At 46.3% G+C, this 27,829-nt stretch overlaps 1 protein-coding gene across 1 annotated transcript in view; it reads left to right on the top strand.

Moving 5' to 3' along the window:
* Positions 1-8,566: 8,566 nt before the first annotated feature.
* The window catches only part of CADM4 (cell adhesion molecule 4), a 133,363-nt gene continuing 114,100 nt past the window's right edge, over positions 8,567-27,829 (top strand). The window contains exon 1 of the mRNA XM_020814450.3: positions 8,567-8,739. Within this exon, the coding sequence (XP_020670109.2) occupies positions 8,658-8,739 (82 nt within the window). The 5' untranslated portion in view covers positions 8,567-8,657. The remainder of the gene's footprint in view (positions 8,740-27,829) is intronic.

Raw genomic sequence — 27,829 nt, 5'->3', positions numbered from 1 at the left:
TTAAATGAAAAAATCCATTTCTTTCAAGTCAGAAATGACCAGCCAGTCATTGTCCATTTGGAAAAGGAGGTGATTTTTTTTTGTTTCTCTGTTTTGCTTTTTTGTTTTTACATTGATCACCTAAATATGAAAACACCCATCCACCAGAGCCTTCTGCAGTCAAGATTTGGAACTTTTGGAGCAATTTACAACAAATAAACAAACAAACAAGCAAGCAAGCAAGCAAGCAAACAGGTTGCCTGAGGATCAGAAAAGCCTGTGATGTTCCATGATCTTGTGGGGAAGGAAAAAATCAGTCCCTGGACCTTCATCAATTGACACCCCTCAAACATAGGTTATGCAGATCTCTCAGGGTACAACTCTTATGTTACAGATAATTATCTATCACTAGAAAACCCTTAAGTGATGATTTAGTATGATTGTCACAGTGGGAGATTTTCTTCCCGTAATTTGCAAATCATCTGTTTGTGATGAGCTTTCGCACTGCAAGCACTGTTCTTCCTTTGCAAGTCTGATTTCAGGGACAGGAAAGATTGCCTCCATCATGTCTCTTGAACACTAATGTGATTTCACCTCTAATGACAGTCAATCTGTATAGTTTGTCCCTGGGGGCCAGGCAATTTTGTGGCAACAAGAACAGTACAGTCACCTGCAGTATAGAAAAGGAGGTGGGGGGGGGTTTACCTACCCATCGGTGGGGGCTGACTGGGAGGGAGGGAGTGGTGTAAACCTTCTGCAGGCATCTCCCCCCCCCCCCCAGAGCAGGTAATCACGCTGCATCTCTGCTTAGGGAGTGACACCGCAGCGATCCAGTTACATCAAATGCAGAGACTGGGGCTGCTCTGAGGGCCGATGGTTGGACAACAACCCCAGAGCAGTGATTCTTGTAGAGGCACTTTGAGCAGAAATTAATGACTGATAAATTTGCACTTTGCCTGCACACAGTTTGAGAACTGGTGGGGTTCTTCCACCTGCTACACAGCTGAGTCCTCAGGGCCCAATGTTGCAGTTTGGGTTCGTTGAATCTCTTTTCTTCTCTACCTGACATCTAAAAAGAGACAGGGTAGGATCCCAGACCATGCTTCTGTGTGTGTGTGTGTGTGTGTGTGTGTGTGTGTGTGTGTGTGTGTGTGTGTGGGAATGCCTCCTCAATGCAATGACCTGGGACACATGAAGGGAAGAAGTTATCCCTCACATAGTTGCTGCCATTTCCAAGTCCCACAGCTTGGAAAAGTTATTTTTCTCACTCAGCCCCCTCCTGATGTAGGAAGCTCAAACGAAAAACTGACTCCTTCGTCGCTGTGCTGGCTGCACCATTCTGATAGCTTTAGTCTGGGGAAAATTACTTTTTCCCATCTCTTCCTCATTCTTTCCTAAGAATTTCCTTACATTAAAAAAAAAAACAATCTAGATCTGAGGAGGTCAGTTCTGATTAGGACAATTTTAGCATTAGGACTGCTCTTGGAAGCCAGAGGCCATGGCATGTGTTACCTCTAGAGGGAGGGAATAGTGGGTCCCTAAGCTGTGGGATGTGGTGGCGCTGCAGGTTAAACCACAGAAGCCTCTGTCCTGCAAGGTCAGAAGACCTGCAGTCGTAAGATCGAATCCACGTGACGGAGTGAGCTCCCGTCGCTTGTCCCAGCTCCCGCCAACCTAGTGGTTTGAAAGCATGCAAAATGCAAGTAGGTAAATAGGTACCACCACAGTGGGAAGGTAACGGCATTCCGTGTCTAGTTGCGCTGGCCACGTGACCACGGAAGATTGTATTCAGACAAACGCTGGCTCTATGGGTTGGAAATGGAGATGAGCGCTGCCCCCTAGAGTCGGACAACAACTGGACAAAAATTGTCAAGGGGAACTTTTACCTTTTTTTTTACTAAGCTGTGGCTGAACAGATTTTCATTGAGGAGAGCTCTCCAATTAATTTCCTACACTGAAAAGAATGATAGCCAAGCTGGCTCAGGACGATAGGGGTGCTAGTCCAATACACCTGGAGGGTATCACGCCAGGAAATGAGTACCATCTGTGCACCTAGGCATCCGAAAGGTGTCTCTTTATGTCTTTCTCAAGGCGGTAAAAGTACCCCATCTTTTTTACCTGGTATTTGGCAACTTTTACGGGTGTTCCTGCTGCTGTTTCTCTTTTGCCAGCTTGTTCTCAGTAAATTACAGCTTTCAGAGACTGTGGAGGGTTTTAAATGTTTTATGGTTACGAATGCCGCCCGTTTCAAATGCGGGAGGATAAATTTTAAAAACACCTCGCAAAAAATACATCCAGGAAGGTGCATTCGTGCCTCTTTCTGAGCACTTTAGACGCAGAGCTGAGATGAGACGGAGAGAGACACTGGGAGAGAGAGAAAAGGGGGAGCTACAGCTGAGACTGTCCAGGGTCAAAATCAGATCCAGACGGATTTAGCTTATGTCAAGATGGAAAACCTGTATATGAGAGGACTGTGTGGGCCCAGAACTGCCGATTGACCAAATAAAATAAATAAACACTAAAAAACCCCAAACTCTTCTTACCTGCTTTTTGCCTTCAGCTTGTAGAAATACTGTATGTAGATGTTGGGGTTTTTTTTTTTCAGCCATGGGAACAATAATCATTATCCCTTGCTAATGTCCGGAGATCGTGGTTCTGTCCAAGGCATAGGAACAGAGGCTGATGATAAAATTGGCATCACTGGCCAAGAAGGACTTTGGCTAAAGTTGGCATGTTTAGCCCCTCCAGTGGATTGTCTTCCAAACTATGTCTGCCTCTCCAGACTCTGACGATGACAGGGGTGTGTGTGTGCTCATTTTGGCCTCTCCATCTTTCTTAAAAGTACCAAGCAATGTTCCTGCCTCTTTCCATGCGTGACCCTTTTGCTTGCTCTGGTGTCTCCTATATAGACTCTCACCTTCCCCTGTCTGGCTGTTTAGCTAGTCGGGGCCAATTTAATCTCTCCTCATAACTCAAGCCCTCCAGTCTTCCGATCTGCGAAGCGCCTCCCGTTCATCTCTGCCTCTCTGCTCCATTGCTCAGTTCAATTTGGTAGCGGCTTGCCCTTCTCATCCTCCTGCTTGTCTCAGCATAAGCATACACTCTTGTTAACCTTTTTCCTTCCTGCTGAAAAGGAAAAGATGGAGCCTGATTTGAAGGCGGCGTAGAAGCTCTGTTCTCTTTCTTTTCGATCTGCAGGTTCACCATCTTCTATCACGAATTGTAATAACAAAGAGTCTTATTGTATCTTAAAGAGTAATGGATTTTATTTGGCCTAATCTTTCATGAAATGTATCCGATGAAGTGAGCTGTAGTCCATGAAAGCTTATGTTAAAAAACAACTAGTTAATCCTTGAGTAACCAGAAAAGGATTGCTGGATAGCTCAGTGGTTTAGGTATCCTGGCTGCAGAGCCAGAAGTTGGGAGTTTGATTCCCTGCTCTGACTCCTGGGAGAAGATTCAGCCTGTGTGGCCTTGGGTAAGCTGCACTGTCCCAGGGCACACACACACACACACACACCCTCCCCAGAAGAAGAGAATAGTAAACTTCTTCTGAGTACTCTCTACCTGGAAAATCCTGAAAAAGGTCACCATCAGTCAGAATTGATTAGAATGCACATGATGATGATGATGATGATGATGATGATGATGATGATGATGATGATGATGATGATGATGATGATGATGATGAACCACAAAACATATCACTGTTGTTTTTCCAGTAGAAGAAGTGGCAGGTGTTGACCAGGCCAAACAAAGCTAGTTTCTTTCTTTGTTATTTTGGCTGCAAGAGGCTACCACAGCCATGCCTCTAGAAAATTAATTTGTTGTTGTTGTTGTTTAGTCCTTTAGTCATGTCCGATTCTCCGTGACCCCATGGACCAGAGCACGCCAGGCCCTCCTGTCTTCCACTGCCTCCCAGAGTTGGATCAAATTCATGTTGGTCACTTCAATGACCCTGTCCAACCATCTCCTCTTGCCTTCATATTTTCCCAACATCAGGGTCTTTTCCAGGGAGTCTTCTCAAGAGATGGCCAAAGTATTGGAACCTTAGCTTCAGGATCTGTCCTTCCAGTGAGCACTCAGGATTGATTTCCTTCAAAATGGACAGGTTTGTTCTCCTTGCAGTCTAGGGGACTCTCAAGAGTCTCCTCCAATAAAATCAATACAGATGAATTATTCCCAGCACTACCCACCCACCCTATCATATTCTGGGTAGCCATCAGGTAGATTTCTGCCCCTCCTATTTTTTATGCGACAGGAAGGTAAAGGAAGACAGTTGAACCACCTTGTCTCCTTCCCATTGGGCAGAAAATCTCTCTGTATATAGTTGTGATGTGTTGTTGTGGTTCCCTGGCCACACCCTTTTCCTTTCCTGTGGTTCTAATAAGACGGAAACAGGAGTGCAGCAGACCCAGAATGACATAAGCACATCCCACTTCAGAAACATGTTATAGGGGGACTTTGGGTGGTTTTGGCCAGGGATGACATGAAACATCCCCCCCCCCCACAGCACTTGTTTTATTTGGCCTTTTTAAAAATTGGTGGAATTCTGATAGCCAAAGAGCAAAGGTAATGGTACTTCTTAGAGGCTAGAAAAGTTACTTTCCATCTATCCATTTATTTTAGAGCGTTTCTGAATTGCTTTTCATATTGTAACATCTCAAAGCGGTTGACAAGAAGAACAAATAAAATAAAACTAGGCAACTAAAAAAAAATAAAAATCATGCAACAATTAAAAAAATCAGTACATCAACAGTTCATTAGAAATCACTCTATACATAGGCTCCTGATTCTTGGTTTAAGAAATAAATCTATGAACAGTTTTGTAAAACTCAGCTGCCTTTCCTATCCAGGCACGGCCTTACTGTGAATCCGATGAATTTCTGCCTGCACGACAGAACGGAGATGCTAAGATTTGGCAATTAGAAGGCAACGTAGGCACAGGGATGACCTTAACCATCTCATTTTGTAGCCTGTATACTTTGCAGGACCTCCCCTTTCAAGAAGGGCTGCGCTAAAGCTAAGCTGTTTTCACCAGACTTTATTGATGGACTGCCTTTTCGGCCAATTAGCTGTTGCTGTAATTCATTAGCACATTCCACAGAAGTGGAGTCTGGTTACAGTCCAGAGACTCCCAATTTAACTCCTGTCTCCCCCCTTTAGGGGTATCTCATTTTTTTTTTTGCTTTTGGTATCAATCAGGTGAGTTTGGTGCAGATCGGGGCTGGACACTGGGAACGGTGCTGGAGAAATACCTATTGTTACGAATGCTGAAATTCAACAAATAACAATTTCCTGCCCGAACTAACTCAGCCAATTCTATTGACGAAAAGCTGTAAATCTGGCATTTAAACTGATTTGGAATAGTCTCCAAAGCTTTTCCTTTGGTTTCCAAATAGAATAGGATTTGTTACTTCTTCCTTTCTCCAGTAATTTGTGGCTCTTAATGGAACATTGGGGGGGGGGAGTGTTAGTACTGCTTATTCCTCTATTCTCTCTGGATGTACTGGCCATATGGAATGAGGACCTGCAAATCTAAAAGGTTTCCTGCTTACTCCTGCCTCCCTTTTGCAATGATTTCTCAAGGTCTTCAGAGGAAGCTTCTCGACAAGATTGTCATGATGGCTGGCAGCTTAGGAACGTCATGTCTGTGTAGAGAGAGGTTTGGTAACCGTGACTCTGGTCACTCTTTGTGGAGATTCGCCAAAGCCTGAACCTGAGCTTCTTGGAAGGATTGTAAGAGTGCATATGCCCAGGCTTGAGAATAAGGATCAATGTTGGGGTTTTAACATGTGTTGCCCTCCTTCATTCTTCTCTTATGACTCTTAGTTAAATGTCCTTTGCGTCATCCATTGATGGCTCTTTATGTGTTCGTAAATGGACTTGCCCAAAATCTCTAGGATAATCCCAAGATGTTTTGTTGCCTGAGGTCAAAAACCATCCCTCCAAGCCTTTTTCCACATGGTCTTTCTTGCCACTGGATTTTATTTCATCACAGCCCTCCTCTGTTGCAGTGGCAGTCAGCAAGCTAGTTTAAAGAGCTGGCCGTGCTCCTGGGCTAGGTGGAACTTTTAAAAGCAAAGAGAATGATCTTTACTGTATTTGAAACTATAGCTGTCATCTTTGCTTTGAAGCCTCCCTCTGGTCACCTGGCAGAAAGGAAGGTGATGGGATTTTCCAGATCTTACGCCTAAGCTTGTAACATCTTCCAAGCTGCAATAACAGTTTAACAATCAAGAAGAAGAGGTTTTACTGCTGGAGCATTAATTTTTTTTTTTGTCTAATAATTGAAAATAATAAAATCCTAGCCTCTGATGGTTAAGGCAGCATTAAAGGGAAATAATTAGGGCTGGCATTTAGTCAGGGCCTCTCCTCCCAGAGGATCCATTGTCGCCAACATAAATATTGAAAGGTTTTCGGCCAAAAAGGCCAGATTTCTTAGGGATAAACTGGGGGGGTTTGTCCCCAGAGCCAAACCACAAGAGGGCACTACACTGCTACCTGCATCCTGAAGAGCCCCATTAATCTGAAGCAATGCTGTGGCCGGTTCTTCAGCAGACCCACTTCCACCCATAAATGTACGTACAATGCATCGACCGTTGCACGTCGTCTCTTACATTTCTCGAAAAAGGACTATTAAAATGTGTTATGGGTAACTAATCCATATTGGTTGCTCTTAAGAGGAGCGGGTGGAAAGGCAGCGTGAAGGAAAAATGGGAGACGTGAGGGCCAGCTCTACCATTAGGTATGGTGAGGTTGCCAACCATGCTAAATTTAAAAAAGGTTATTAAAAGGTAGCGATTCTCCTTCCGTTGTTTTAATAGTATATATATATTGCAAAATGTTTATTCCCCTGTTCTTTAATAAAACAATAACAAGACCCCACCACTCAGGAAGGCTGACATCATTTAAAAACCAACTGATTATTTTTTAAAAATCAGAAACTGCCAGAAAAGAAACGTCACTGTTATGGTGGTTGTAGGTTTTTTGGGCTGTGATGTCACTGTTATGCTTTAGCTGTGATGACATGAGGCAAAAATTAAAGCGTGATTTTTTTTTGGTTCCTTCCCTCTGTCAGGATAATAAATTTTGGGCTGGTCGGAGTAGGGGAGAGAAATTTTTTTAAAAAGAGGGAGATTGAGAATAGGATTCAGTAACCTTGTGCTTCTAGTCTGTTTGCAGAGATATGTGCCTTGCAAAGTGTCTGATGATGGTCTTCTGGGCATAAAGTGGAAATGATGGACTTTGGACCTGATCCAACCGGACATGTTTCATGTTCCACTTGAGAGCTGTTCGCTGCAGATTCTCAAAGCCCACCCCACCCCCCCAGTTTTGAGCTATCCTGGACCAAATGAGAATTTCCACCTTCTCATCTTCAGCACGGGAAGCATTGCATATATGTTTGCTCTGAGGCTTGTCCAGAGATGCTTGATAGGAGTGTGTTAAGAGCTGTATGCTAAATGTGCCCTGTATGTGATTAGTAAGCAGAGTATCTCTGCATGGAAATTCAGTACCATACATTTTGAATGGTTAGTACATTGCCGTGATGTGAATGCATGAAAAAGCCATTAGGTTTGCATTTTTGGCAGGGGGGGAAAACCACACACATTTCTTTAAAATAAAAAGACACCTCACCAAGAATTACACATCCAGCAATAACAGAAGACTGTTGCATGAGCTGTTTCCTTATGCATAATGCACATATGTTTAATGTATATGCTTCCAAGCGCATATTTTATGATTTTTAACAGCTTTAATGCGTGCATATTCCAGGGAGCTCAATTCTTTATAAATCATGTGGTCAGTTATAACTAATGGTTATAAAATGAGTACTATTTTAGGAATAACATTGCTAAATGAGTAATAAGAGCTTTAATATATTGGTTTGCGTTTCAACATACATTTTGAAATGGCATGGCGTAGGCTAATGGACAACATGCAGGAAAAAAATAATAGCATAAAATGTATTTTTATTGTTATCTTAGTATTATTGACACTATCAATGATATGATGATTACCATTACTGCTATTACAATCACTACTGCTGCTTCTGCCACTGTTACCATTATCATATTACTGCTATAGTTACTGCTACTACTGCCTCTGTGATTATTCTACTACTGTTTATCTATTAGGAATGTTTGGGGCCGTAAAAAAGTTCCAGCAAATTTCCTCTGAATCTAGGAAGGGATCTCTCTCGTGTGTGTGTGTGTGTGTGTGTGTGTGTGTGTGTGTGTGTGTGTGTGTGTGTGTGTGTGTGTGTGTGTGTGTGTGTGTGTGTGTGTGTGTGTGTGTGTGTGTGTGTGTGTGTGTGTGTGTGTGTGTGTGTGTGTGTGTGTGTCCTCTTTGCTAGGGAAGGGTTTTTAAATTTTTTAAAAATAAACCCGGGAGGCGTCCCTTAAGTTTTTTTTTTTCCAAGCCCCACCTTTTTTCGCCTCCTTCTCTCCCGCATGGGAGTTGTAAACAATTGCCTCCCCCCCCCTTTTCGCCTTCGGGGGTGGGGGTGGGGGGCAGGAGGCCCCGCCCCTTGGGCGCCGCTGGCCCGCCCCCTTCCCGGCATCTCATTAGCATAGATTAACGCTGGGGGAGCTGGAGCGCCGGTGCAGAAGCGCCGGGCGAAGAGGGAGTGAGCGAGACCGGAGGGGAAAGCTAGCGAGCTGGCAGCCGCGGGCAGGATGCGCTGGGCACGGAGCGGCAGGCGGCACTCGCCTTTGGTGGCCGCGGCGGGGATTTTATTGCTGTGCTTGGCCGGCCCAGGTAAGAAGAGCCAAGGACGGGGGAGAGAGAGGGAGAAGGTGGTCCTCCCTCCATCCCTCCATCCCTCCCTCTCTCCATCCCTCCCTCTCTCTCTCTCTTTATCTTTAATTTCCCGGGGATGTTGCTGCTCTTGATGCTCCTGCTCCGGCTTAAATGCTCAAACTCTCCCCGCTTGTCCTCTCCGCGGGTTGGGGAAGCGCTCCTGCAGCGAGAGCGCCGGAGAGGAAAGACAGAGCCGGGGATGCGCTCGGAGGGAGCGATGCAGGGAAGGAGGGAGGGAAGCGGATTTGGGGAGGGGGGGGGAGAGGACCCACATGCGATCGATCAGGGCAGCCCAGAAGCTGGAGCTTTCTCCTCGGCCCCCTCCCTCTCTTCCCCCTCCAGTCTCTCCCTCTCTCCCCCCTTTTTTACCTTCCTGCACCCTTGCTAGGATTTTTGGGCCGTGCCTTGACTCCTTAGCAGAGAGCCGGGCATCATCATCAGCACCGCCACCAGCAGTAGCCAGGGATGGGGGGGGGAGTGTGTGTGTGTGTGTTGGTGCCACGGTCGACGGTGCTCTTGAGAGCCAGCAGGACAAACCCTAACCTTCCCCGACTCCCACTTCCGAAGGGACGCTGCTCCGAAAGGATCGCGGCCCTAGAGGAAAAAAAATGGGGGGAGGATAGAGGGGGGCAGCCTCCCCGCTTTGTAGGGTTTTAGCCTTCTTCCCCGCTCCTCCTTCTCCCCCCCCCCGCCCTCCGCCACTCCTGCCCGCATTGTGTGACCCTAATATTCACAGCGGCTGCTGCAGCAGGAAAGGGGTGTGTGTGTGTGTGTGTTCTGTATATATGTATTTATGTATATATGTGTGTGTTTGTATGGATGTATGTATAGGGGGGAAACAATGGCATAGCTCCCACCCACCCCCTTTTTCCTTGTCACTGCAGTCATGGTGGGCTTTGTTAGAGGGGCTTTGCTGGTGTGGGTGAATGCCAGCTGCCACCCCCCCTACACACACACTTTGTCCTTCGACCCTTTGGAAGGGTTGGGGCACCCAGATTCTTCTTCTTCCCCCCCCCCCCCCATTTCTCCCTCCCTGGCTTTTAGTTAGAGCCCCCCCCCATCCCCGCAATCAGAATGTCCTGGCAATGGATCCTTGGTGCCCCCTTCAACTCCTAAACTGAATTAGTTTGTAGGTTTTGCGTGTGTGCCTTGTGGGGGCAGGAGGGGAGAGGTTGTAATCCTGTCTGCTTATGGCGAGGGGGGGGGAAGAGAGAAAAGCACCTTACAATCTCTAACATCCCAAGCTTTGCAAATTTTCAGGATTAGTATCCAGCTTTAGTTCCTCCCTTTTATTGTCTCTTTCTCTCTTCCCCCCCTTTCACCTTCTCTCCTTGCTATTTTCTTTACGCTGTCTAGATTTCAGTTTTTCTTACTTTTGAGTTCTCTTCCCACAGATAGATCTTTGTTCTAAAAAAAGGACATCCAAACAGCTACATCATCTCTTCCCCCCTTTCTCTCTCTCTCTCTCTTCCCTCGCTTCTCTTCCCTTCCTACCATTCTTTTATCCCAGCCTGCGCCTTGACTTTGTGGAACAGCACATCAGACGTGCCTGGGTTGTGTTCCTCCTGATCCACATTCTGTTCTCCGTCTTCTCTGGTGGGACTCGGGAGGGGTGGCATGCTTGCCCCATCTGTAAAACGATTTTTTCTTTCTTTCTTTTTCCTTTCCTTTTTCTTTTTTGTTTTGATTGAGGGGGAAATTACAGGGGAAAACACTAGGAAAAATGGCGTTCCCAACACCCACCCATCCACCACCCCCAATCCCAAGTGCCTGTCAATTCCCATCTGATGCAGTGAGCAGAGGTGGGGGGGGTGGATGGATGGGTAGATGTTTAGGGAGGGGTGACTTCTTAGAGAACAAAGCCACTGACAGCAGAGCTGGGTCGCAGCAAAACCAGAAAGCAACTATTCAGTCCCCTCAATAGCTCAGTTCGGCTGACAGACTGGAATTTGAACAGATCGATGTCCCATTGGCTGCAGACCTCATTGTTCCAGCTTAACTGCATTGGGGATCGAGCTAGTTGCAAGGCAGGGGGAATGGACTTTCATCTCTTTGTCTCATCGCAAAATGGACAGGATTCCTTGAAAAGGTCAAAATTTCGAGCCTTTCATATCCCTTCTTTTGCAGTTTTACTCTGGAGAGGGTTGAACTTTATTGCCGGCTCGCTGGCATCTCCGTCAATCATCCTGATTCTCTTAGGAGAGGTCAGGCCCGTGGTTTCAACATGGCTTTAAGCCGGCAGGCCTGTGAGGTGTGTTTACTCCCTAGTGAGTTTAGCACAATCCTTTCTCGCCAGCTGCCCACTTTTCCATCCTTCATTGCTCAAGGATGCTATAATAAGGCAAGGCAGGCAAACAAACATAGGATTGGGATGATGATCTGAGCTGGTGTAGGGTGCATGGGGGTTGATGTTAGTGTGCATGTGTGAGAGAGATGAGCGAGAATAAGAGAGAGCTTATGCCTTTCCAGTCTCTACGAGCCTGTAGAGAAAGTACACTTTTCTTACCAAGAAATGCTTCCATGTACCAAACAGTTTGAAAAGGAGTGGGCTTCTTTCCTTTGGCTCATGGAACCAGGTGGGGGGTGGGGGTGGAGGAGATATCTGGTCAAAGGACCACCTCCCTCCACGAATATTGACCTAATAGCCTCAATAAATGACTTCCTTTTTCTTCAACTGATTATGGTCTTTATGTGGGTCTCGAAGGACTGTGAGAAATAAAGATGGTGTGTAGAGCCAGTTTTTCTTGCTTGACTTCGTTGGTGCATGCGCAGTCTTTTGGAGTTTCACAGGACTCTTTAGCATGTAGACTTTTCTTAACAGGACTGAGATCGTAACGTGACATGCATCTCAGTGGAAGCAAAATCTTTATCATCAACAGAAATTTTTTTTAATCGTCCAGAAAATGTACTCAGGACCTGGGTAACAATTTTAATAAATAGATTCACCTGCCGTTTTAAGCCTCTATGAGACTGCCCTTGAGTAGGTGGAGTTGTAAATGGTCTGACACAAGCTTTTGGTTGACTTTAAAAAGCCATTGTTTCCCATAGACAACCTTCTTAATAGCTTAAAAGTTTGGAACTCTTGCAAACTGTTTTCCCATCTGGCTACATTGGGGATTTCAAGTTTAGAGAAATGCTTGTTTTCAGTTTTGGTGTTCCTTCTTCTTAGTAAGTTGTTCTTCCTCACTTCAGCTTGCTTTCGTTCTGGGTTGAAATTTAAGACCTGGAATGTCTGAACAGCATCTGTGTCTCAAAATGAAGTTGGTGCACAAATGAAGTTTTCTCTTTTTTCAAAACTGGATCCAAAATAAAGGGGAGAAGGATGGGGTGAAAGAGGAAGCCATTCTAGCAACAGGAGGTAGTAGCAGGGGAGGGGGTGGGGGACGAGGAGAGGAACCAACAACTTTTGTGGTGCCGAAGGACATTTGAAAGGCAGAAAGAAGCTCTGGCTGCTAAATAAAAGGCTTTGCTATTGAGCCGAGATGCTTTTAGAGTCGGAAGGGAAAACGGTGGGGGTGGGAGGGTGGGGAAGATAGTGTTCCAGCCAGCAGGGGAAGCAAGGAAGAGTGGATTTTAGGTGGAGAGGGGAGCTGGAAGGCTGGGGGTCTGGTTGCAAGGACTGAAAAAAGCTGGAAAGAGCATGAAAGCCTGTCTTGACTTTAATTTTTGTGACTTTCCAACCAACTCTTTTCCTTCCCTTATCAGAGGCAGCAGGTCCATGCACTGGGTAATTGCATTCCGCTTTAATCAATAGCTGGAGTAAATCTACTTTCTAGGTCAGTGAGGGGGTGGGTGTATACACATCCCCTCCCTCTTACCACCCCCCCACTCACTTTTCTACTTGCCTAATCATGAGAGCAGCTGTACTGGTATAGGGTTTGTGTGCGTGGATGGAATCTAAGGTTTTCAGATGAAAGATCTCTCCAGATGACGTGCATTGATCAGCAGTGGCTTGAATGATCGCGTCTTGTGAATATAGGTTTTGAAATGCGAGAAGAGTATGATATGTTAATTATTATTTTAAATTAAAAATGCATACTGGCATGCAAGCTTGTTTAAATGCTGTACCCTTTGACCTTCTGTATCAGACTTTAGAAGTGTGAGGCTGCTTGTCATGGGGGGGAAAAAAATTCTGCCGACCCCCCAAAGCCATTCTTTATTGCAAATTCATAAATTCAAAAGCTGGGGGCTGACATGTTCATTTAGACATCTTTTTGAAAAAGCTTCGTTTCCCTCTTTCCCCGGGAACAAGGGACAGTCACTTACAGTAAAAGCGCTCTGGAAGCCAGACTTGTCAGAAGAACATTTTCTAAAATAAAAGACTCTTCCGATGACAGGGTTTGAAGCCAAGGAGGGCTGTTATCTTGTGTGACGCTCTGATCTTTATGATCCCTTGGAAGTGACGGTGGGATGGGGTGGAGGAGAAGCATCCTGCGTGTACGTAGCTTCTGGAATGAAGGGCCGTGGACTGGAAATAAGGGACCTCTCTGTCGTTAAGGTTGCGGCTGCAAAATGAGCAGTCCTCCAGAGTTCTGTGGTTTGAAATAAAGGGCATTCATTCCCCTTCTAGGGGGCATTTGAGGCCTGTGAAAGGAGGGAGGGGGGACCTCCATGACCCCTTTCTAGGACTCTAGTCTGAAAGAAAGGATACCTTGCCAAATGAGTGTGGCTTCTGCTATTGTGTCTAATTGAAGAGGTTATAGTTTTTCTCCCTTAAATTATTTTCCCATAAATTGTTCATGAGTGTGCATATTAAAACAACGATTCAGTTTCTCAGACACCCACACACCCACAATGGGAACGCACTCCCCGATCTGCATAAAGGAAACTGTCTCTCTGTGTCTGTGTGCACATACCTGCCCCCGCAACCGGGTCCTTTTATTCAAATTGTGCTTACTAAACACTTTCTCTGTCTGATGCGGGAATTAATTGTTGGGAGGACTCTCTCTCTCTCTCTCTCTCTCTCTCTCTCTCTCCCTCCCCCCCAGCTTTAAAGCATTTTCTTCTTTTTTTATTGCAATAAATAGTCCCCCCCCCCCCCAGGATGGGACTGGGATGCTGGCTGGCTTTTGTTTGCACGTGCTTTGTGAGTATTCCAGCTCTTCCCCACCCCACGTCCTGTTTGCTCTCTGTTGCTCTTTTGGGTGCTGGCCACTGTTGAAGAGGGGGAGAGAAATAGCTTTCCCATCTATGCCAGGTTTTGCTAGGACTCAAGGCTGGCATTACTTTTCAGTGACAAGACCTGTCTTCTGGAACAGGTGATGCTGTAAACAAGAATGCCCTGGAGCATGTGCAGACGGCATTTTGCTCTCTCTGTATTAGCTTGAACATAGATCATGCCGCTAGCTTGCAGGAAGCTCCTGTCTAAAGTGTTAAGGGGAAGCCACAAAAGTGGAAAGAGGAAGGGGATACAGTTACAAAATTGTGGACATCTTGCTCGATTTTGGAAGCAAAAGCAAAATAAGGCCAGGCTAGTACTTGGGTGAGACCTTAATGTTGGGAAAGTGTGAAGGCAAGAGGAGAAGGGGACGACAGAGGATGAGATGGTTGGACAGTGTCACCGAAGTAACCAACATGAATCTGACCCAACTCCGGGAGGCAGTGGAAGATAGGAGGGCCTGGCGTGCTCTGGTCCATGGGGTCACGAAGAGTCGGACACGACTAAATGACTAAACAACGACGACGAGATGCTACCAAGAAATTGTTGTTGTTGTTTAGTCATTTAGTTGTGTCCGACTCTTTGTAACCCCATGGACTAAGAAATTAGACTTCTTATTTTCTGATATACCTAGCAGTAAAAGGAGGAAGCTGCCCCACACTGATTCAGATGATTGAGCCATTTAGGCTAGTTGTTATCAATTCTGCTTGCCAGGGTTTCCTACAGTTTCAACCAGAGTTCATTACCAGGAGATCCCTGATATTCTCCAGCAGTCTCCCATCCCAGTACAAACTAGGCTTAAGCCGGTTTAGCTTCCAAAAAAAGGACAAGACCAGTGCATTCAAGATAGTTGGTGATTTGGGATAAAGCACTCGAGGAAACGGTGCTTCCAGCTAAAAGCTACGTCCTGTGAGTTGGTGGCGGGTGCACATGTCTGGCTACCAGGGGGCCACCTCATGCCCATGTGTCTAGTCTTACCAGATGGTGTGCCTGTCTGTGTTATTTTTTTTCTCCGACAGTTATTTATATTCTGGTACAAAGGCACCCCAGGGAACTACACCAGGTCTGGACTCCGGAGGGAATGACGAGGACGGGCCTGCATGCAGATTTTGCCTGTTGACTTACCCCTGTGGCCTTTTGTCATCCATGCTGCTGACAAAACAGAAGAGCCATGTGTCTCATCCATCATTGGCCTTAACACCACTGTTTGTGAGTGAGTGAGTGAGTGAGAGAGAGAGAATGACATCTATTTCTTTGCTAGCAACTAGCTGGTTACTACAACACCCCGGAGCTGCCTTTTGTAACCTGGAAACCTCCACATGTGTTACTAGCTGGAAGAGTTGTCGTTCGCCACATCTGGCTGCATCAGATTGGGGACGACTGCGCTAAGGTGGTGGTTCCCGACATTTAGGCGTCTACCTGTTTCAGATTTCAGCACCCAGGAGAGTGGCCAATGACGAGAGATTCTGAGCCGAGTCCTTAAGTGGCCTTTAAGCTGTGGTTCCTCCATCTTTTAACAACCCTGATCAAATATAAATAAATCACCCTGGAAGTGGCTGCTTGCTGCAAGAATGCTCAAGTTGATTTGGAACATGCTCTCCAGAGAACTCATTTCCTTTTGCTGAGAATACAGAGTACCCCCCCACCCCCACAGGTATCCTTCGCCAATTTGAATCAGCAGCTACCCTCTTGTCCTTCCTTTTATGTAAGTAACCTTTTCCCCAACTCTATAGGTCTCTGCCATAGCCTTAGCAGGAAAAAAAGAACCTGCGCATAAGAAATCATAACCTTGGGTTATTTTGAGACGCATGGAAGTGACAGCACTGTGTGCTTTGCACAAAGAGGTGTACTGCTATACAAGCTTTCTGCATAGGGACAAACTTTGACCCGTGCAGGATCCTCCTCCCGGCCCATTTCGGATGGGCAGGGGTAGAATGTGGTGATGAGGAGAAGGCAGTACGCATATCCTCAGAGGCGGTGTCTCTTCGAGAGATGGAATTTTAAAAAAAAAACATGCTGCAGATGGTGAATTCAAAAGAGCTGTCTGTGAGTTGATAATCAACGTGGGATTTGTCTTCAAACGGACGTGTTCTTGTTTCCCTGATTTGTGTGTGTGTGTGCTTGTGCGTACATGCGTGCATGCAGACTTCAGAAGATGTTTTTCATTTGCACCGTGCAGGGTTTTTGGAGGAAAGGGGGTTTATTTGCTCCCTGTTAGATCAGGAAAAGAATAGAGAACTCTGCTCAGAACAGCTAATTCTGTTTTGGGGTGGAGGAAAAGGGTCTCCAACCTGGACTTAAAGGAAGAATAGGAAATTGGGGGGGGGGGGTGCTAATGGGCTAGATCCAGTCTCTACACATCTTTTCATCTGAGATCTAGTAAACCATCCTTCATCCTAACAACCCCTTAAAATTAGACCTTTCCACCACTTTCTCCCAATCTGAGGCCTAAAACTACCCAAAATTGCAGGAAGATGTCTGGGTCTTTTAATCACAGACCTGCTGCAATCATGTATAAAGCAGAAGTTCTTAGTGTGTGTGTGTGTGGGGGGGGAAAACTGACTTGAAAAGCAAACAAACCATGTAGAGGAAAGATGGGGCCCTCTCCCTCTGCTTAGCTCCTGGAAGGTTTTCGTGCAACATTGCACTCGTTCATCCAGGCTCCAATACTGGAAGTGAGAGTTACTGGGAGAAGCATTTGCCTGCGAGGAGCTGGTGAATGCCCTTTGTGGTTTATATGTTAGGCCCCAATGTATGTACAAATGGGCATTTCAACTTTTTATTTTCTTTTACCAGGTCCTCGTCATTGTTCTTACTGTGTAAGGAAAGCTAGGTGGGGCAAAATCACAGGCCGAGTAAACAGCGTTCCACTGTATACCCATAAAACAGGGTGGCAGCGTGTGTTCAAAATGCACTGAATGAGGGGCAAGAGATAATTAGCCTTCCTTTTAGCCCTAAATCCCCATTCGGCTTCTCAAATACTTGAGGAGATCTTCAGCCTGCTTTACAATCTTTGTTTTGTCTTATCCGCACGACTCCCCTCCGAGGGACGTGCCCATCAGAGCCATTTCATGGGTTAGGGAAGCAAGGCGTGGGGAGAATGGGTCTTGGGATGCATGCCCCAAGCCTTGATCAGCATCTGGTTAGGACAGCAGGTGGCCCATGTTGTCCTCTGTTGAACTTTTCCTGGAAGGGAGAGAGACGGATGGGAGCAGAATGAATGTGGATTCATTAGATGGTGGAGTTATTCTTGTCTGTTCTTGAGTCGGTAAGCCCTGTCGGGCTCTTCGTGGCCCCATGGACCAGAGCACACCAGCCCCCCCCCCCCCCGTCTTCCACTGCCTCCCGGAGTTGGGTCAAAAGATGGTGGAGTTACATTGTATCAAATGTATTAAAGTTCTCCGTGTAGACTTAACTTAGTGTAGTAGATCAGCAGTGTGGCACTCTACAGGTGTGTTGCACTACAACTCCCATCAGTCCTAGTCAGCATGGCCAGTTGGGGGGGGTTATGGGAGCTGTCATCTGAAAAATCTGGAGTGCATTTAGTTGCACGGCTTTGCTTTAGAGGTGAATTTCATCTTAGTTCATCCATAGGCACCCGTCTCTGCCTCTCTGCCCCCCCCCCCGCTCTTTGTGCCACAGAATCGTGGGTATAAACCTGGGTGGAGAAAAGTCTCGGGTTCCTCGGAAGAAACGCTGGAGTGGAAAGCTTGCACTTTTCTCCTCGCTTGCCGAATTGCAGCGCCCATCGCCAGCTCTAGCCAGCGCAATGGGAATTGTAGTCCAACGCATTTGGGAGGGATGCCTGTGTCTCTCCCACCCCCGAAAGCTGTGTAAAAGAAGGAAAAGAACGGCTCCCTTTTGCCCCCCACCCTCGCCGATCCCCTGGCCTTTAAACGAGCCCGGGAGCGGAGTTCGAGTCATGATCACCCTCCATGATCACCCTCTTTCCCATGCCGGTCTCCTTCTACGGCGGTGGCTTTTCTGCTCTTGCCACGGAAGCCGAGCTGAGATCTGCTGTTTTTCCGTCCGGTCCCTGCCACAGGTCAGCCCCAGGGTCTGCTCCGGAGGATCTCCGCGCTCGCCCCTCGTCGCGGCTCCACGAATCAGTGGCAGCACCCGGGGCAGTGACGAAGACGGGTGGGCAGCGGGACCCAGCGGGAGCCGCACCGGCGGCGGCAGGAGGCGCGCGCTCCCGGCGCCCTTCCCTTTCAGCATGCAGCTCATTCCTCGCTTCCCATTCAGAAAATAATAATAATAATAAAAAACCCTCCTCTTGGAACAGATTGGCACCAGGCGGGACGAGAATCGGGATTTGCCTGCGTAAGGTCACCTGCTCAGGGAAGGATCTGGATCTGCCTGAGAGGAGCGAGGGAGCAGGAAAGCAAGCGCTTTTTAATGCGGCCAAAGGCTGGCTTCCTCCTTAAAGACATGCAGCGGAAAATCAAACATAAGGATATATGTCTTTTTTTGTGCACACGTGCTTAGCAGCCCTCCTTTCATGCCATGCTCCCTCCTTCAAATCCAGAGTCAATGTCAAGGATACCTAGCCAGACTTAATTATGCAAGTTAATTAAGTTGGCGAACATATACTTAATTTTGCACAATCGTTTCATCTTCAGACATTCTGGTTTTTAGAAGGTTTTTCCCCCCTTTTTTTTCTTCCCCCTCAAGGAAGGATCTGGGTAACAAGAGAGGATGATAAGGCTGCAAAACTGGTGGAAGCAACTTTGGGCTTTGCTGGAAAAGAGCCTGATGCAAAAATCATCGCTTGGGTGGGCTAAATGCAAAACCACAAATTAACGGTTTGGAGCCCTTTCTCTGCTCAGCTTCTGCTGCAACTCAAGAGATAACGATGGACAAAATCTGCTTCTCGGTTACTTGCGGCTCAAAAACAGAGTAGCAAAAGCTGCAGAGAAAACAGGTGAAAAGCAGCCATTCCCACAGACAAGGAAGGCTGATAAAAAGCCAGCCGGCAGGTAAATGTTTTGGATTTTACCTGCCATTGCAAAATTACGGCACTTGGAAATTGGCTTTGTTACACGTTACCAAGAGTTTTGTCCGGAGTAAAATTGGGCCTGATCTCTTCTCTGTCCGCTCTTGGGTTAGAATGATCAGCAGGACATAAGATGCTCTTTTAGACTAGAGATCTCTCTGTCTGAATACCTGGTGAAAGAAATTTGGCTATCTTGTTTTTTATCCACTCTTTTTAAGCCTCTCATCCCATCCTTCGCTTTCTCTAGCTCAGCCATTTCAATTCTTCCCCTCTCTCCTTTTTTGTTCCTCTCAGCCGATTCAAATGGTGATTATTGTATTAACCCTGACTTGGTGACTGGCAAGGATAGCGTGGACCTCATATAGAAATTGAATCCCCTTCCCCCTGGTTGTGCAGTAAAAAAAGAGAGAGGAAAATCTCACGCCGCTTCATGGATTCCCGTTGTGGTATAGTGAATAGAGTGATGGACTAAGACTCTGGAGAACAGGGTTCGAATCTCCACTCAGCCATGGAAACTCATGGGGGGGGGGAGTGGAACTGGTAATAAAAAGGTAAAGGTTCCCCTTGACAATTTTTGTCCAGTCGTGTTCGACTCTAGGGGGCGGTGCTCATCCCCGTTTCCAAGCCATAGAGCCAGCGTCTGTCCGAAGACAATCTTCCGTGGTCACATGGCCAGTGCGACTTAGACACGGAACGCTGTTACCTTCCCACCGAAGTGGTCCCTATTTATCTACTTGCATTTGCATGCTTTCGAACCGCTAGGTTGGCGGGAGCTGGGACAAGCGACGGGAGCTCACTCCGTCGCGTGGATTCGATCTTACGACTGCTTGGTCTTCTGACCCTGCAGCACAGGCTTCTGCGGTTTAGCCCGCAGCGCCACCACGTCCCTCTGGTAATACCACTCCTTAAATGTCTCTCTTACCTTGAAAACCCTGTTAGGGTCATTATAAGTCATTTCTGACTTGATGGCACAGAACACACAGAACACACAGAACACGCACGCACGCACGCACGCACGCACGCACACACACACACACACACACACACACACACACACGGCCCTTTCAGCTCCTAACCGTCCACAGATCTCCATTCAAAGGTTTCTAAAGTTTCATTTACAGCAACGGAGACTGTCAACTTCATACATAGGCAAATCCACCAGCTGGCCTGTAGACAACAACTAAATTCTGCAGGAGCTGGGGGAAAAAAATTATGCAGTGTTGCCAATTTTGATATAAAATTGCAGGGGGAGGTGGTTATAGGTTCTGGAGTGCATTTGGAATTAACATACCACTTTCCCTGGTATCAAAATGCTTTTAAAAGAGGATGTCGTGCTGGAAATCTGTAAGTAGCTTCCATGCCTTCAGCAGGAAAAGAGGAAGGCCAAATATAAGATGAATTGAGTCCCTAAAGGAAGCCACAAGTTTAAAAGAGGTGAGCCAGAGCTATTTGAGGACATGACATTTTGGAGATCACTCATAGGATTGCCATAAGTCACAAGTGACTTGATGACCATAAAAAGAACAATGTCTTCTTTAAGGCAGATGTTGGATTGTATCCTTCAGTGTTCACTTATTACCCACATAAAGGTTTGGGTGGTTGTATCATCTAGATCAGTGGTTCCCAACCTTGAGTAACCTGGGTGTTCTTGAGAGTGAAGCCTTCTGGGAATTGCAGTCCAAGAACACAAGAGGTACTCAAGGTTGGGAGCCACTGCCTTAGATGCAGACTTAAATTCCACGAGGAAAAAATCTGCCGACATGTTGCTTTATTCTTAAGCGCTCACACGCTCCTCAGACAAACGCATTCCCCCTTCTGCATTGCCCTGACCAACTGCATTCTGCACTTCTCAGCGCCTTACATTATTGGGATCTGCCTTTTTTTTACGCGAACACGCTGTGCGTCCTCCATGCATCCAGAAAGCTTTGTAGGCAAGTTTTTAAAACTCTGAATCTGTCATGGGCTAGTAGGCCATCGGGATCCTTAAGGTTTCTTCCTGGCCCACTTTGAGCCCCAAGGAGAGGGCAGGCAGAACCCTCTAATTGAATCAAAACCCTTTGAACTTCAGGACTTTGATCCCAGGCTGGAAATACACTAGTTGTGGTTCTGTCTGATGGCTGAGGTGCGAATGGCTGAAGATGGAGCCTCCCTCAAGCTGTGTTCACACTTGTTCTGCCCTCAGTTCTGGCTCTGCCATCCAATCCATGCTGAACTGTGAACATATTGTAAGATTTGGCAGGGGCAGGAAGACCAGAATAGAACAGACCCACTCTCTCTCATTGCTCAGAGCTCATGGCCTTACCTGAATCCCCATTTAGAAATCTTTCATGGGGAAGGGCATCCATGTTACTAGAAAAAGGGGGAGTGAGGAGAAAGATTTTACCGTTCGGCATATTTGTTCATTCGTGTTCAAATTGTGTACCTTTTTGTGGTCTGTTGCATGGGGAGAAAGCTTTGTGTAACAAAAGATGAAGAGGAAGCACCGTTTTCTGGTCCATGAACAAAATCCAAAACTAGGCGCGGTTAATGCGTGTATTGGACTGCTGAACTATCATGAAAAAGGCAAGCTTTTGAGACCTGCAGGACTCTTATCTAGGGTTGGTCATTGTAAATAAATAGTAATAGAGAATTCATAGAATGCATCCAGTGAGGGAGTCATTCAATGGGGAATTCACTCCATTCGCAGTGGGGGATTCAAAGAACTGACTACACCCACTCCCCCGGGGGAAATCCGATACTACTCCCACTGCACCTCTTCTGCCTGATTCCTTGTATTTACAAGTCTCCTTGGAACTTCAGATTAGCCACAGATCCTGTAACTTTAGCATCCATTGAATATGAACTCCTGGGTATCTCAGTGGTTTATCTATCTGGCTGTGTAGCTAGAGGTTAGGAGTTTGATTTTTCACTGTTTCTCTGACAGGGGTGGACTTGATGATCCATAGGGCCCTTCTAGCTCTGCTTTTCTAAGATGATGATGATGAAGCCATGATGGCAATGTATAATCTCCAGGCTTAAAAGGAAGGTACGCCAGATGCAGGGGAGGGGTATCGGGAGACAGGAATCCCGTTGCCTCGTGTACTTCCAGAGGCATCTGGTGGGGCCCCTGCGAGATACAGGAAGCTGGACTAGAGGGGCCCTTGGCCTGATCCAGCAAGGCCCTTCTTATGTACGTATGATGATTTCCTCCCCTGCCTTTCCTCTCAGCCTTTGCAAAAGTTCTCACCTGATGAAGACTCCCACAAGACACAGAAGCACATCTGTGATACTTTGCATATCAGAGATTTATGGCACTTGTTCTCAGATGGCTTTTCTTGTCCACAAAGAGGAATCTGTTGGACTGTACCAATTAATTCATGCAAAATTATGTACCCAATACCCTTTTTCTCGCTCCTCCCCACACTATCCCACACAGTGGCTGTGCATCACAGGGTGAGGCCTGTAACAGAACACACTGTTTCTGGAAAGTCTCTGCTCTGCCGCTTCTTACTTGAGGATCTTCTAACCAGCTTCAGAACAGAGTTTGATGGGGGGGGGGGGGGAAGAAAGACTGGAATACAACTCCTACGAATACCCAGTCAGCATGGCTGGGGGACTTGGGGAGTTGTAGTCCAAGAAGATAATAGCTGAACTCCAGTAGGAAGTCACAACTGGAGTAGGCCCAGTGAATCAATGGGGATTTGTTGAGCCAACCCCTTCATAAGTTCCACTGACTCAATGGGCCTACTCTAATCATGACCCACTACTGGATTTTACCCTATTTTCTACTGCTTTGTCATAGGGACCCCAGGATTTCTGGGCTGACACTATAAATCATTGTTCTGTTCCCTAAGGAATCCTAGTTATGTTTAGGATTTCCCACAACATTTGTTCCAAGCGTTTTATACTCAAGAAAGTACGATTCTGGCTAAACAAGCAGAATTTGGACTTTGTTGTTGTTTAGTCATTTAGTCATGTCTGACTCTTTGTGACCCCATGGACCAGAGCATGCCAGGCCCTCCTGTCTTCCACTGCCTCCCGGAGTTGGGTCAAATTCATGTTGGTCATATTGGTCTTCCACTGGAGGTCAAATTCATGTTGGTCGCTTCGATGACATTGTCCAACCATCTCATCCTCTGTTGTCCCCTTCTCCTCTTGCCTTCACATTTTCCCAACATCAGGGTCTTTTCCAGGGAGTCTTCTCTTCTCATGAGATGGCCAAAGTCTTGGAGCCTCAGCTTCAGGATCTGTCCTTCCAGTGAGCACTCGGGGTTGATTTCCTTCAGAATGGATAGGTTTGTTCTCCTTGCAGTCCAGGGGATTCTCAAGAGCCTCCTCCAGCACCACAAATCAAAAGCATCAACTCTTTGACGGTCGACCTTCTTTATGATCCAGTGCTCACTTCCATACATCACTACAGGAAAAAACCATAGCTTTGACTATTCGGACTTTTGTTGGCAAGGTGATGTCTCTGCTTTTTAAGATGCTGTCGAGGTTTGTCATCACTTTCCTCCCAAGAAGCAGGCGTCTTTTAATTTCGTGGCTGCTGTGACTACATGTTCCCTATTTGGTCCATAAACCTATCTTCTCTTTGAGGTCAGACTGCAGAATTACCTGTTGCAGGCAGGTGCTGTGCAACACCAGGTACAAATCAATTATATTCCAAATACTCCTTAAAGTTTGAGAAAGATTAGATTTTTCTCTTCATGTGAGAGGCAAGTATCAAGAAAAAAACCTAATCTTCAAAGATGAGTACTAGGTATTGCCCAGGAAAGATTATTTCTAGAGATTAATATGGGATCTGAGATGTACGTCAATGTCTGTTCGTGCATGCATGTAGCAGAAAATGGCATTTGCTCCAGGGGTGTGCTGCTAAAACTGTACACCCAGGGTATGGATATGACAGTGTAAATGCTGCTGATGGTTTCAAGTCAGTAGGGTCCTGGGAGAAGTCTTATGAGGATAGGCTGATAATAGAAACTGCAGTTGGTGCCCAGTTGCATTTCCTGCCAGCCTCACTGGGCCTGCCAATCCATCATCATCCAGATATTAAAGCACAACATTAATGAAGAGAGGAGAGCCAAGGAGGCCATCGGGCTTTGAGGACAGCCAACAGCATGTGGGAGAATGTGTGTGTGTGTGACTTTGCTCTGGGCATTGTGCCGCACTTCTGTTTTGGAACAGGAAAAGCAAACCAAAAAGTTCTGACCTCTATTTTGCTAAAGTGCATGGACTCCTTTCCTTCCAAAGTCAATTGCCAGGTGCTCTGGTTTAAAGCTTGGATGAGTTTCCTTTCTGGGGTTATATCTCCCAGAACGGATGGCCCCTGCGCTCTCGCTCTCTCTTTTTAAAAACAGACTCGTTATACAGGATTGTTGAAATCGTGAGAATTCGGTGGTGATCCAGCAAGTGCTTCGGGCTAAAATATGCAAAACCTATAATTTATGGATTCCTGATATTTGAGAGAATAGCTTTCTGTTCCTTTGCTGAAGTCTGCTTTTTTTGAACAGATATTGTTGTTGTTGTTGTTGTTTTGCTTTTAAAAAGTCGTTCCTGACATTTTTCCCCCTCTACTCATCCTTGAAGGAACTCAAAAGTGGCCTGATATTATCTTCATAACCATCAGGTCGAGAAATTATCATTGCTGGTTGAAGGTCGTACTTTATCCTCAATAGCTGAGCAGAGATTTGAACGTAGGTTGTATCTTCATAGTCCTTGTTGGACACATACTGTCCACTGACTCCCAAACGATATTCTTTCTTCTTGAACCTTACCCTAAACCAGTCAAAAAAATCATACAGAAGTTAGTTTTCTAGAACCCAGAAAGTCAGAGTTTGTGTCACTTTCTGACACAGGGGTGTTGACTTAAGTCTCATATTGTCCAAGGAGCAGAAGAATACTGATCTCAATAGTGCAGAACCAGATGCATGGACTGTGCTGATAAGAAGAGCCTTTGACCACCGTTGGAAATGTTATTTTTTTGGGGTGGGGCAACTACAATACTGACAATTCCCTTAGCCAGCATGTCCATGTTGGTGGGGAAATTTTGGGAGCTGAAGTCCAAAAAAACAATTTAACTCAGCAAGCCATCTGGGCCATATACTCCAGGTGGCATTCTGCGCAGGTGCACGATTCTCTTCATTTGACTTATGTCAGGGCTTCTGCCTTTTAGCATTTGTTTCAGCAGGTGACCGGGTGCACCTGGAACAGTGTGACTGAAGAAATGTTTGGGAGACAAAGTTGTGTGTGCTGCGCAACAGGCCCTGTGCCGCTAAACTAGGTTTCATGTCCAGAGAGGCTATGGAGAAAATGGCGCTTCTCTAGAGTGGACATTGCAACGTTAGTTCTGTTGGCTTTGCTACATGGAGAAGGTTGTGTGGCATCATATCCTTTGCATCAGGCAGCAAAATAGTTTGAGTTGGGCCCATCCTGGGATCAGGATCTTCTCCCCTTTTGTCCTGTGCGATAAGTCAGATAATTATGGTGTAACCTGACCAAGGTCCTCCTGGGAACTTTACAGTTGAGCAAGAATGTGAATCCAGATTTTCCCGTTCTGAAGTCCACTTTCTCTTCTCGTACCGTACTATGCCTCTTTATAGAGAATGCTAAGATCCCTTGGAAGGGGACGTGGTGGCGCTGTTGGTTAAACCACAGAAGCCTCTGTGCTGCAGGGTCAGAAGACCAGCAGTCGTAAGATCGAATCCATGCGACGGAGGGAGCCCGCATTGCTCGTCCCAGCTCCCGCCAACCTAGCCGTTCGAAAGCATGCAAATGCAGGTAGATAAATAGGGACCACCTCGGTGGGAAGGTAACAGCATTCCGTGTCTAGTCGTGCTGGCCACGTGACCACATGTGGACAAACGCTGGCTTCTATGGCTTGGAAACGGGGATGAGCACCACCCCATAGAGTCAGACACGACTGGACTAAAATGTGAAGGGGAACCTTTACTTTTTACCTAAGATTACACTGTGCAGGAGTGACTTTCCTGACTATCCCTGGCCTGTAGTGCCAGGAGGTCTGGAAGACACAAGAGGGCTGTTAGACAGGGTGACCACTGGATCAACCAGCCCAGCTGGAAGCATTGGGACCCAAGGAGTTCAAAATCCCTGACACCTCTCTTCCTCCCCCTCGTTTCTCTCTCCCACCCCCTCCCATCCCCTTTCCTGCTTGCCTCTGCAGCACTTGTTCCCTTCCTGTTCAGTATCTATCTCTGCGCCTAATTGTTTCCTTCCCTATTATCTGAACTAAGCGTTGCCTTCCATAGCTGAGAGCTATTGCTACCATGGCAGGCTCTCTTCGAGATTGTTTTTCCTCCTTTAGGCTACCGGTGTACCAAGACAGCATGACCTAAGAGTCCGCAAGGAGAACTAATTATTGCATGTTTGGGGGCTGTTTACCGAGCCCATCCCTGTAGATTGCTCTGCAGCTTTCTCCTACTCCCCCCCCCCCCGTTCACCTCCCCCACTTACTCAGAGCATCTTGCAGAGATAGGGACTCAAGTTATGGGGCTTGCTGTCAAGTCAAGTTGTGCCAATTACTCAATGACATGGACTTGACTCGGAAACAACCCACTCCTCCCTTTTTTTCTGGGGGGGCGGGACTTGTTTTTAATAGAAACTCCAGACTTGGTACCAAAGACTCAGATTCAGAGCTGGACTCGGGACCAAAAACTTGCCAACATCCTTGGCATCTTGAAAGGGAGAACGCCGGATCCAGAATGGCTCTGAGGGTTGCGACTGCATTTAGGACTGAGGAAGCCCTAGTAATGAAGGGTAACTATTCCATCCTTCCCAGCCCAGTTTGCTGGCAGTTTATGCAAGGAATTCTTGCCTCTTTGTTAGGATGTGGCCATTTTGGTCTCCGAGGCAAGTTTTGTAGAAGAGTCCTTTGTTTGGGCTTGAGCTGAATTGCCACTTCTGGATTTGGGCATGGCAGTGTTGCTTAGAGCTGTCCTGTTAACAGCTAGCCTACACTTTCCGTTCTGGAAAAGAATTTCCACTGATTCAGTTCAGATCAGATGGGCCAATGTCCACCCACCTCCCATTCTTCTGCAGTGTCTGAGCTGGCTTGCTTACACCAGTCTTTCTGCTTTATTTATTATTATTTTTTTGGTGAGTGTTTCTGTTGGGTGTTGTGGATTCTGCCTCAGTTGCATTGGTTTGTGGCTAAGTGGTTGATACTCCTGAACAACAGGGAATGGCCGATAGTCACGGAATCATAGAATAATGAAGTTAGAAGGGGCCTGTAAGTCCAGTCCCCTCCTCAATGCAGGAATATAAATCAAAGGATATCTGACAGGTGGTTGACCCATTTTCCCTTGAAATGCCTCCAGTATTGGAACAGTTGCCACCTCTCAAGGTCATTGGTTCCACTGTCGTACTGCTCTAACAGTTAGGAAGTTTTTTCCTAATATTCAACCAAAATCTGGCTTCCTGTCACTTGAGCCCATTGTTGTGCATCTTGTGCTTAGGGATGTCTTTTGATTTTTTTTGTAAAAGACCAGGAAAAAGCCATGTGGTCCTTATCAATTTTTGGACTCTTGTTTGGATTTTTTTGGGCAATTATTTACCAAGGGATTGTGTTGAGCCTGAAGAAGTTGAATTTTCTCCATGAAAGCTTGCCATATTTGATTCCTTTTTTAGGTGTTCTAGTTTCTTTGGGCCTTAAACAGCTAAACCTCACTTTGTTCTGATTCCAAAATATAGGACTTTGGTTGTCAGCTTTTGTTTCTGAATCATATCCTTTCGCTTTGGCTGTAAAAGTCCAAAAGTCCAAAAAAAATTTTCGTAGTTGTTTCCTCTCTTCTCCAGGAATCCTGGGAAATGTAGTTATTTGTTTTTTTTTTTAATTCAGGATTCTTTGGAGGGGAAACCAGGGAAAGTTTAACTGGTGTCAAGTGGATCAAAGTTACATT

Source organism: Pogona vitticeps, chromosome 9 (assembly GCF_051106095.1).
Source record: "Pogona vitticeps strain Pit_001003342236 chromosome 9, PviZW2.1, whole genome shotgun sequence".
NCBI lineage: Eukaryota > Metazoa > Chordata > Lepidosauria > Squamata > Agamidae > Pogona > Pogona vitticeps.
This window is presented reverse-complemented; position numbering and strand designations above follow the sequence as displayed.